The sequence below is a fragment of the Tachysurus vachellii genome, chromosome 7, assembly GCF_030014155.1.
Source record: "Tachysurus vachellii isolate PV-2020 chromosome 7, HZAU_Pvac_v1, whole genome shotgun sequence".
Classification (NCBI taxonomy): domain Eukaryota; kingdom Metazoa; phylum Chordata; class Actinopteri; order Siluriformes; family Bagridae; genus Tachysurus; species Tachysurus vachellii.
Window position 1 is genome coordinate 8,753,738 of NC_083466.1, and position 12,346 is coordinate 8,766,083.

The following is a 12,346-nucleotide window of genomic DNA, read 5'->3' on the forward strand; positions in this document are numbered from 1 at the left end:
CTGAACTGTGATTTTATTTCAGTCTATTAAAAGCTCTTAAAGTTTCCCAAAAAAGAAATAAAATAAACGCATGAAAACTGTCAGCAGTTAGCACTATCCTGATATGTTGTTTGAAGAAATTATTTATTAAAAAACAACAAAAAAAAAATATGAATGACGCTTAGACAACTGCAATGTGAGCCAATACTGTGATAGCATTGTGTGCTAACATGAGTAAAATCTATGGTTTTATAGAGTAGGATATAAATTCATTTATATTTTATACATTAATTTCTGAATTCTTTAAAGTAAACTGTTGATTTGTCTCTGTTGTAAACCTGTTGAGGCTTACTGTTTCTGAATATTAAAAAAAAAAGAAGAAAGAAAATACCAAAGTTAACTGATATGACCTAGCTTCATATTTTTGTTCTTTTTGTATTGTTTTTGCTGTAACTCCTGAATGGAAAAGATTCTCTCAGTTCCTGGGACATATACCAGGACATTGGTAATTGCTTATGCAATCTGGAAGACAGAAACCATATGCTTGTATTAAAACATGCTGTGTTTGTTTAAACCTTATCATTATTATATAACTTTATTATAATAAAGGCTTATGATACAATGAAGCCTTTATTTAGATGAGTAAACAAAATGCTCTCATTAAAAGGCTTTTGTTTGGTTATGCTAGTGAGGTTAGAGTTCATTCATTTAAGCTATTTTCGCTAAAAATACACAAGCAAAAAATTGGTACAGAGTTGTTCATTACTGTTCACTTAATACACTAGACCACTAGTCATATAATTACAGTTTACCTGTTAATATGATAATAAGGGGATTTTATAACTATTTAGTTTACTATTTTAAAAAAAAGGAGGAGGAGGAGAAGAAGAGAATGAAGAAAAAAACAGGCTGGTATCTTGACAACAAAACACAATGCCGAGAGTGATTCGTCATATCTGAGGAAATGAAGTGCTTCTAAATCTGATTGTATCTGGAAGGAAGCTATTATGAAATCTGGTGGATTTTATGCACACTGAGCTGCTGGAGGGAACAAGTTCAAGTATGTGGTGGTCACAGAATACACATTTCTTACAATGAGCATTTCTGCTAACTTGACAATGTGTTGTAGCCTGTTTAGCTAATTAGTGGTTGCAGTGCCAAACCTTGACTGGTGATGTGGTGGTGAGGACAGACTCAGCTTCTGTGGCTAGTTGAACTTCCTCAGCAGTCTCAAGAAATGCATTTTTTGCTAAGACTTTTAGCCAATACAGTCATTGCTGGCTTCCCCTTTCAGTTTGTTAGACAGGGAGGTTCCCGGTAGTTCATCTTCCCTCCTATGCAGACGTGTCTCCTTCTCGGATGACGACGACAGTGGTTTCATCTGCAAGCATTTCAAAGAAGTGTCCTGGGAGACTGAATCATTAGAATACAAGAAGACAAATGGAAAGAGTACACATCCCTGGGGTTCACCTGATGATTAGGGGATCTATTTTCTAAAATACGCAAATGACTGTTAAAGTAGAACATCTCTGTGTACATGTGCTTGGTGGTTTCAAATAAACAAACCCAGACATTTTCCAGATATAAAACATCTTGATAAAATTTAGTTCTTCACACTAAGTAATCTAGCATAGCCTATCTGCATGGTTCACTCTAAAGTGCCGCTAGGTGAGTGTGCGAATATATGTGTGTATAGTAGGTATTGCGCAACTACAAATTTTTTGACTAGTCAGACAGTATATTTTAAAAAATTTTTGATTAGTCATCTTTTGCACAGTTTAGGGCAAAATTTCAGCTTTTTATAATTTATTTAGCAAAGAACATTTGGATACACCGTTTGCAAATGTATTTTTCATTTCATCAAATTTTAATGTTTACTCTTAACGAAGAAAGGAAATAAATCTGTGCAGCATATTATTTTAGAACATCTTTTAAAGCTGAATGTTCAAATCAGCCAAGAATTTTCCAGAGTACTCTTGTATAGCTGAATTGTCTCCACCTTGTGTGAAATATTTTCACTATAACAGTTTATTTTAACTGCTTTCTTTACACCCAGTCTGTTCCTCTTTTCCATCTCCTTTCCATCTGACTCACAGAGTTTTTCCATTGCCCCAGATGAAGCTGGCCACAATCATGACTAGTTTACACAACCCCTAGTGTATGGTGCCCTGTAATGGCTTGGTGTCCCATGACATGTCCCAAGGATAGGAAGTTACTGAAAATATCAGTAACAAGAGCATGTTCCATCGTGCTTAAGTCATGACTCATTGTATACAAGAAGTTCCTGTGAAATTTGCATTGCTCTACCATCAGATTAGACTCTTGGTTGATTAAGTAAACATGTACTGACCTTTTCACCCACCTTTAATCATTTCTAAATATATTTCCGACTTATATATTTATACTTGAGGGCCTGTTCTATTTAGTTCAACATCACATACTGACAGTTATGGCATTGGAAGACATATGGATATATAAAAGATAACACAGGGTCCATTGTACACTCACTGAGCACTTTATTAGGAACACTATACAAACACCAGCAAGAGCCTCCCTTTGCATTAAAAGCCTCCCTTTCCCCTCAAAGCAGCCTCAATCCTTCTTGGCACAGATTTCACAAGATGTTGCAAACATTCCTTTGAGATGTGTTCCAGGTTGACTTTACGCAATTCCTGACGAATTTTTTCAGGTGCACTTTCATTCGTGTTTGATTTAATAAGCTGACTGGCAAAGTTACCAAAGAACACAGAGCTTTTGTATATGCGACAACCAGTTTGAAGTGACAATTACCTGGAAATAGCTATTATAAGATGGCCAATTGTGGGCATGATCAGGAACAACCCCAAAACATTGTTATTAATGTGCAGGTTGGATTCATGCAGTTGGTGCCAAATTGTGACCCTACCATAAATGTGCACTCAGCTTCAGCTTTCTGTTATTGGTAGACAGAAGTGGAATCTCACATTTTTCCCCCATACTAATGATTCATGTGAACGTTACCTGAAGCTGCTGGCCAGACCCTGAATGATTTTATGCATTGCACTGCTGGCACGCAAGTGGCTGCTTAGATAACTGCATGAATGATTATGTGTACAGGTGTTTGCAGTACATGCTCCATGAATATATATATATACAAATTTAGACATACATATCACAATACTGTATGTAACCTGATATAACCAGATCATTGAGTAGTGAACTCAACTCATAGCAAAGGTCATGTTTCAAAAAGAAGTATTTAAAGGGAAATCAAATAAAGCAATGTCATAAAATTGAGAGATTTACTTCCTTTTTACCTAACAAAGAGTCTAAACCAGTCTAGGCGTTGCCAAAAGAAGTTGTGCTGACTAATTCACTAATATGTCCCTGCATGTCCAGAACAAACACAATACGATTTAATATCTACCAAAAATAAATAAATTTAGAAATCAGGTTTCGCAAAAATCCCCAAATCCAGATAAATCACTGGTTATTTGTGCATTGTGTGAGAACCTACAGACCCACAGGAGGAAAGATAATGATCTTGTATATAATCAATAAACAAAAAGAAACCTGAATCTTGAAACATGAATCTTGTTAGAGTATGTACACATTTTATTTAGAAATTGTACATTTAAATAGGTTAGGAATATTGAATAAGTCCAACACCCAAATCAAATGCACTTCCTCAGAACGTGAGTGTCAGTAGGAACCAGTTATATATTTTTAATTTATATATATATATATATATATATATATATATATATATATATATATATATATATATATATATATACATATATGAATTTTAACATTTATTTTCCTTCAACAAGCCCTGTACTTATTATAACTCAGTGTATGAATTGCAAGGATACATAGCCACATGTAGTCAGAAGAAGTTATAGCTATTGTTAAAGAAGAGCTTATGTTTTGTTGATACAGTGTTTTGTGCCCTCATAGTCTTGGCTGGACCGGTCTTGTTCAGTTCCTTTTTAATTGTTACTTTGTTCATCTTCACTTTTGAGTAATTTACTTAAAGAATAAAAAGGTATTAAATCGATTCTGCACATATTGTCCTAACACATTTCTGTCAGTTGGGGTTTGGGTTTTGTTTACCGTTAAAACGAATAAAAAGGTCCTTCCAGTTCAACCGGCTTGTTTTTCTAGTCCTTTTCATGCTGCAGGATTAAAACTCTAACTGGAGACTTTGATAATATGATAATATCTAAATATGTTAAATACAGAATGTAGACAAGATACACAGAAATACATATTTCATCTTCTATAAATTGCTTAAATCTTAAATATTCTCATATGGAAAAGGTGCTTGTCTTCTGAGATTGTGAATGTGAATTTAAGGAAGTCTCCACACCACAATCTTCTCTCCTTTGTGCCGCTCTCCTCCTCTGGCCAAAGGCTTTGGCAATTCTTAGGACATGTGATCTAAAAGACGAGCCAATAAAGACGTAAAGCAGAGGGTTCAGGCAGCAATGGATCAATGCCAGACCTTCAGTAATCTGAGCTGCCTGGTCCATTGCTTTACTAGTCCCACAGTGGCTTATTAGTGTGTGAATCACATCCAGGACTCGGCAGAATTTCACAACATTGTAGGGAAACTGTGTAAGCATGAATACGCCAACCACTGCCAATAAGACACGAATTGTTGTCCACCTCTTCCCCCTGTTCTCTGGTGGAAGCTCCAATAGCTTCTTTACCACATGGGAATAGCAATAAATCATCATCAGCAATGGCACCAAGAAACTCAGCAGCATTTCTATTACCTCCATGCCCACTCTTGCTTGAATAGCCATGCTTGACGGATACATGACCATGCAGACCCTTCTATCAGGAAGCTCTTTAACAGTCGAGAGCACCAAATCAGGGATTCCTAGAAAGAAACTAATTGTCCACACTACCAGGCAGAGCTTGGTGGAGTAGTTCCTCTTAAATATCCGGCCCAGGAAACGATCCTTGTGTCCTGAGAATATTGAAAGGTAGCGGTCCAGACTGATGCAGGCCAGGAGTAACATGCTGCATGTGAAGTTGATGGTGTATAAGGCCGTGACAATCTTGCAGAGAACCTCTCCTAGCTCCCAGCCCTGAACGGCAGCAGCAGCCCAGAAAGGTAGGGTCAAAAGGAGTAGGAGGTCAGCCACAGCCAGATGCACCACAAACATGTCCATCAGTGTCCTCAAGCGTTTGGAATACACATACACAGCCAATACCAGAGTATTTCCTGTTAGACCCACTACTAGAGATAACCCATACACAACGGGTAGAAAGACGCTAGCAAAGGAGCGAACATCTTCTTTTTCACAGATGGATGTGTAATCATCATAGTTGTAGGTGATGTTGTCATGCTCATCATAGTCATACGTCTCATTTTCTGAGAAATCCATATTTTGGTTAAAGTAAAGATTTCTGCAAAACAATAAAATAACATACAGTTTCATGGATCATATACCAGGCTGAAAGTGTCATGGTTTGGAGGATGTTTTCTGTGGCAGGAGTCAGGAATCTTATATGTAGCAGGGTGAATGAAATGTTTCTCAGAACCTCTTTAAACCACATGTGGTTCCTTCCCCGTGAGCATTTCCCAATCAGCCCGCAATCTTCATGCAAAACAGACCTCTCTGTCACACTGCTAAATGATTAAAACAGTTGCTTGAAGCTAAGAACACTGAAATAATGAATGAAGTAATGGCCAGCCTTGAGTCCTGATCCAAACTCTCTGGGAATTCTTGTCAACAAAGTTATTGCTAAGAATCCCAGCAAAGTTACTGCACTGTGGAAGAGACTGGATCAAGAGTGGACCAAGTTCACACCATTGCTGTGTAAGAAACTAGTGATGTCCCGCAGCCACAGACGTGCTGAGGTACAGTATTTCAAAGCAAGGGCCTCCACATTTTCTACTAATTTTTGAGTAAACCTTTTAGTTGTAATCTTTCTTGCTACATTGGTGTAGCAAGAATCTACATTTTTCAGTACAGAAACCTTTTATTCATCTAAACATTAATTTTCCAACTAAATTATTATTATTATTATTATTATTATTATTATTATTATTATTATTATTATTATTATTATTATTATTAAGGCAGCTACGTTTTGTATCCAAATCAGTTAAAGTCTCCATCCAGAACAACAGTAGAAAATTCACCAATATGCTAAAAAAAATTTATCAATTTCTTTACAAAACGGCATACTGTACATTGTACCGGAGACAGATTTTTACTTATTTTATTTTATAAGCATGTTAACTTCTTTTTCTATTTAATAAGAAAGTGAGCATATGGCAACCAGACTATATGTTCCCCTTGCACGATTCCTGACGTTCCTTTTCTGTGTTTTTTTTTTTTTTTTTTCAAATACTGTGGGCAAATTCTTTCCAAAAGTGCAACGTTGATTCAAGGAAACAAATGTCGGGGACATTGAGTAAATCTGTCCTGTTGTTTTCTGTTGAAGATTCTTGTGTAAATAAATGATAGAGTTAACACTTTACATTTACACTCAAGAGTCATTTTGTATATATAGTGCATAATCAGGTCTTAGTTTAACAATTAATGCATGCTTTTTACAAACACTCTGTATGTATGAAGAAAAAAGCTACACATCTATGTTTTCTGTTTACATTTTTAAAGGATTAGTTAAAAATGAGGTGTCTTACCTTGTGTTAGGAGCCAGAATAGAGCTTCCAGTTTCTAGTCCTGCGTGCCCTGAGTTAACTCATTTGAACTATTTTGGGTGGGTGTGTGTGTGGAAATCCAAAAATGAGAGGGAGGGAAGGAAACCTACTACATAACACATCAAGTGACTCACAAGTCTCATTACAAAGAGTACGTATTTCAGTGGGGTTTTTACATTGCTGTGCCATTTTATATGGATTTCATTTACAGTATAAGATGTTGTTTGGGAATTTTCTGGCATGATTTATCCTTCATCAAGTATACAATTGGTATTGTGGTTCTGGGTTTAATGTGATTGTAAGTAATTAAATGTATGGGCTTTTTTTTGGAGAAAAATAAACAAATAAAATCTGATGAAGCGTCATCATACAGCCCAAACTGGGGCATTGGCAAAAGATCTGTTCAGCAGGACTGACTTTTTTAATGCTGTGGATTTTACTACTCAATAAAACATTATTGTAGTGCTGTGTAAATATTATTGTTTTATTTTTTTCCCTGTCTTTCCTTCTATTCTTATTAGACTTTGTTAAAATTCATGAAATGTTGTTCCAGGTTTTCTTGCCTTTTGCACTGTACATTAGTTTGAGCTGAATTAAAATATTTTCTAAACGTTTAAATGTAAACGTAATAATAATAATAATAATAATAATACTAATAATTTATGTCATTTTAAGGCTTATAAAATTGAAGCTAATTGTCACTTTTGTCTAAATTTCAAAACCCTTTTCATCCTTTGCCATCATTGTCATGATTATACTTGTGCCAAGTTAAATACAAGTTTGCCAAGTGCCATAAAACTGAAGGCTTCAGATGTAGGATAGAAGACGCAGGGTTGATTTAACCTGTTATTAAGGAATGTATTTACACTGAATTTGCACATTTGAATAAGTGTGCAGATTTAGAAATGCGTATGCTTGGTTTTACACTAGATGGAAACATCTAAAAATATTTTTAATACATATAGCTTCTGGGGGGCACGGTGGCTAAGTGGTTAGCACGTTCGCCTGACACCTCCAGGGTCGGGGTTCAATTCCCGCCTCCACCTTGTGTGTGTGGAGTTTGCATGTTCTCCCCGTGCCTCGGGGGTTTCCTCCGGGTACTCCGGTTTCCTCCCCTGGTCCAAAGACATGCATGGTAGGTTGATTGGCATCTCTGGAAAAATTGTCCGTAGTGTGTGATTGCGTGAGTGAATGAGAGTGTGTGTGTGCCCTGTGATGGGTTGGCACTCCGTCCAGGGTGTATCCTGCCTTGATGCCCGATGACGCCTGAGATAGGCACAGGCTCCCCGTGACCCGAGGTAGTTCGGATAAGCGGTAGAAGATGAATGAATGAATGAACATATAGCTTCTGAAGATTCCTGCATCTTAGAAGCTTTTATATTTATTATAGATTTATATATTTTATAATGTATTGATTGCAACAGATGCCATATTTTATGCTTTTTTTGAGTATCACTTCTGTATATTGTGAAATTTGTGTTCATACTTTCTGTTTCAAATTGATTTGTCTTTATTAGTAATTAAGGGCGTGATGTGAGAAGTGAGCTGTGGAAAGGATTTAAAGCTGAGCTTCACTTTCCTGATATAAGGTTTTACCAAGACCACCATCACAGACAAAGAATATAATGGCGCACCACCAACACACTGTCCAGTTATACTTCAATGCACAGTAAAGAATTCTTGCAGTCTTTAGCAGAGTGTCGTAGCTCTGACTATAGAGTATCTCTATAAGATTGTCGTATCTCTGATACACACAAGAGGGGCAACATAATAATTTTTTTAAAGCAAATTTCAGATTGGTGAGCTTTGAGCTTTGCATTGATATGTCTTTTGCCACAGCATTACCTCTTCACAGCTCCAGGGTTCCCAATTCATGGCAGATGTGTGTGTCTGTGGATGAATGAACATCCCATCCAAGGTGCACTTCAGACTTAGTGTTTCAAGACTCTGCACCCACTTTGAGCTTAACAAAGTGAATACTGAATGTCAGTGAGTAAGATTTCACATGTATTCAGAGGAAATTTATTTACTAGAAAATCAATGCTTTTACTGTAAATACAGTTCCATACCCATGCTTGACAATTGAAGATTGCATAATTACTGGCACCCGGTGGTCACTTATGGTAATGCACAAACAAACAGCCACATAATATCCGGAAAAAAATTAATAGCAGATTGTACTGTATTTTATATATATACATATACATATATACACACACACACACACACACACACACACACGCACACACACACACACACACACACACACACACACACACACACACACACACACACACACATATATATATATATATATATATATATATATATATATATATATATATATGTATAGAGAGAGAGAGAGAGAGAGAGAGAGAGAGAGAGAGAGAGGTGTACGTCATTTCATATTTATAACTATTTTTTAACATATTTATAAAATTCATGTCATGTGATTTTTATTTAAAAAAAATCTTATTTTTATTATTTTCATTTTATTAAAATCTCCTATTTAATCTGAACATAAAAAACATACTACATTTAACAGACACACTTATCCAGAGTGGCTTACAATTTATACAACTACGCAATTAAAGGTTAAGGGCCCAGCAGTGGCAGCTTGGTGGATCTGCGATTCAAACTCATGACCTTCTGGCCAGTAGTCCAACACCTTAACCACTAGGCTACCACATCCCTCATCAAGACCTGTTCATCATTATAGATTGCAGAGTTTTAGTCATCCAACTCTTCTTTTTGTTCATGAGATCTAAAACAAACAAACACACAAACAAACAAACAAAATGATCAACAATAGATTCTATGCTGAACCTCACATTAAATAACATTTATGTAGCAAAAGTATGTGGACACCTGACTATCACCACAATATGTGGATCCTTCCCCGAAACCGTTGCCCTGTAGACATTCTAGATAATTGTAAGTTGGAAACATACAATTATCTAGAATGTCTTTGTGTGATGTGGTGTTCCAATTTGCCTTCATTGAAACTATGCAGCCCAAACTTGTTCCAGCTTGAAAAACTCCTCAATCCCATACTGAACACCTTAAGGATGAACTGGAACGGCAATCAAGCGCCAGGCCTCTATCACATTATATATATTTAACATCTATAGTACATTTTCTAAATGACCTATTATGGTCATATTTGAAGAAATAATAGAAGTACCACTTATTTTAATTCAAACACATTTCAAAAACCTTTTGTTACCAACATTATACAGTATAATCCTTAGTGAACCTAATGAGAGAAGATTTTTTTTTTTTTACAAACCTTTCCTTATCTTGTGAAATATAACTGAGAGCAGAGAATGTTCCTGCTGGCTGAGGTTTCTTCACTTGCTTCTTCTGTACCACAGACAAGCAGAAAAAGTCAAAAAGGTTTGTTAAAAAGTCATGTAGCATCTTAATTTGCTGATAAATAAAGAGAGTGTATTGAGTACCTGTGGGACTTTTCCTCTTGGAGATGTCTGTTCATGATGTGGCTTGTGATGCTTTAATGGTTGTTTTATAAGCTCGGTCTTCGTGCTCTTTGAACTTTCTTGCCTCTTGGTGCGAGAGTTCTGAGAACACGTGATACGTGGAAATGGACATGGAGGCCAACATGTGCATTAATCTCTTCTGGTGTGATGTTTGATTGGACTAATTTGCTTGGAGCAACTTTTGACAATTTTTACTGCACAATTTTAATATAATGTCGGTGCTTGATATGGGGTTTTAAACCAATACAGAGTAAGAAAAAAGGAATTGGTCAAAATCATACAATGTTCTTAACTGTCTTAACTCACAAGCAAAATACCTTATACTAAAAAGGAAGCATGCATGCTCACAGAACTGAACTGCTCTCACAGTTCCTTAACACGTTTCCTTCAAGGCACCATGCTCACAAAGGTTTGTGTGTACATGTAATGCACAGCAGCTGGTGTTCATTTCAACGACCACGCTCGTAGATACTGCTCAGCAAACTCAGGTCACATGCCTTTGCGCTCATAATAAACATGATGTTTCAGCGCATTAAGCATTTAGTTCAATTTAATTTCGGGAAGCGAACTGTCAACATTTGTTGCTCTCTGCAGTATTTGGTGTTTTGCACAGACTAAGTGCTATTGTAGGAAATACAGAAAAACAATAGCAAGAAAATATTTTCTTGGTTATTTTCAGAACTTATATTAAAACCAAAAAGCCTGATATATTGATCCTGAATGCTTGATTAAGGGAAACCGCAGTGTGGTTATTTGTGCTGTCTGTTTTTGCCAGAGCTTATCCTGTACATTTGCAGCTTCATAACAATTTGTTTGACTTGCATTTTAAAGTCGCATAGGTTAAGGTTAGGATTATGGTGTGGCTCCTTGCTGTGAAGTGACGTTGACTGAGAAATAAAATTTCAAACCAAACGCTACCCTTGATCTTTCGAATCTTCATGAATTTTTAATGTGATTAAGTCGGCTTGCCAGAAGTCCTACATGTACTGTATGTAGCATGCTGGCTTTCTTGCTTCATAGCATTTTGAACACAGAGGAATCTAAATAAATAGGGTATCATGACTGTAACAGGCATAAAGTTGAATGAATGACCGAAGAGATACTAGAAACAGTTCCTGTCAATTTTAGCCTTCTCACTTAAATTTGGTAATAGATTTCTAACTTGGTGTTTTACCAGCCAATTCCAATTCATTTTCACATGCCAGTACAAATAATCTCATTTATTCTTGAATTTACAATGGGATAGAGGTACAGTATGAGTGTATCCCAGTGGTATATAATGTTTGTAGATCCTGCCACATACAGATTTGGAAAAAAGCACCCTGTAGTTGTCATCCTTGCAATAGTCAAGTTTGGGTTCTGCCTGGACATAATGCTCAAAGCCACAACCAGCAATCGGGTTTTATGCTGTTATATTTGTTCAAGTACACAGCCTATTTAAATCCTACCAATTGAAAGGCACTGCTGTTGGAGGATGCAGCTCAAGTGTCCAGGGAACTTATATTACAGTAGATATAGATCATATACTGAAATATAATAACACACTGCCAGTATATTACCTGAGAAGTTTTTGGTCACAAAACATGCTTAAAGAATCGGCATTTTGTATTTCTGTCATTTTATCCAATCGTGTTAGCTTAGCTTTATTTTTGAACCAGGAACTAGTGACATGTTTGTCTAGCTTACATGTGTTTTCTTTCCATCCTGTGACATCTGTGGGAAATGCATGTAAAGAAAGGAAAACGGAGTAATCATAAACAACTCTTGAAACTCTCCATTTGGTTGAAAGGTGAAGAATCTGATTATTCTGGAGCCAGGCTTACACTTAGTGGGGAAAAGGCTCCTGCATTGTGCTTCTTTTTCTTTTTTTCTGCATGTCGACGCAGTCGTGGCCTGTAGGTCTAACATGAAATTCAGTTGATGAAACAAATTATAAAGTTGTAGCAAATAAAATAACAAAGCTTATAGTTGACAGTCAAAAAAATATCGAAATACAGTGCTGTGAAAAAGTATTTACCCCGATTTCCTTTTGTCGCCCTAATTAGTATTATTGTTGCGCTGGATAATCCGAATACACTTGAAAATCAGATTGCTGACTGATTACCAGAGAGTAAAGCATCTATACATCTTCACAATACCACTGCAATATTTATTCTTGGTGTGACTTTTTGGACTGCTATTTTAGCAGCAGTCTCTTTTTAATGGG

The 12,346-nt window shown here is 36.3% G+C and overlaps 1 protein-coding gene across 2 annotated transcripts; it reads right to left on the reverse strand.

Moving 5' to 3' along the window:
- Positions 1-3,776: 3,776 nt before the first annotated feature.
- ackr4a (atypical chemokine receptor 4a) lies at positions 3,777-6,713 on the reverse strand. Of its 2 annotated transcripts, none has more exons than XM_060873419.1 (2): positions 6,626-6,713; positions 3,777-5,379 (listed from the first exon to the last, which is right to left on the reverse strand). In XM_060873419.1, the coding sequence occupies exon 2, from the start codon at positions 5,355-5,357 to the stop codon at positions 4,269-4,271; it is 1,089 nt and encodes a 362-aa protein (XP_060729402.1). In that variant the 5' UTR covers positions 5,358-5,379; positions 6,626-6,713; the 3' UTR covers positions 3,777-4,268. The 2 variants fall into 2 exon arrangements, with proteins under 2 accessions (XP_060729402.1, XP_060729401.1); XM_060873418.1 differs by lacking the exon at positions 6,626-6,713 and adding an exon at positions 5,515-5,840 and having other exon boundaries at positions 3,777-5,476.
- Between the last annotated feature and the right edge of the window lie 5,633 nt (positions 6,714-12,346).

Bases quoted from the DNA above. Each gene is read 5' to 3' on its own strand.
- ackr4a (XM_060873418.1), bottom strand. From the start codon at position 5,411: ATGAAACTGTATGTTATTTTATTGTTTTGCAGAAATCTTTACTTTAAC.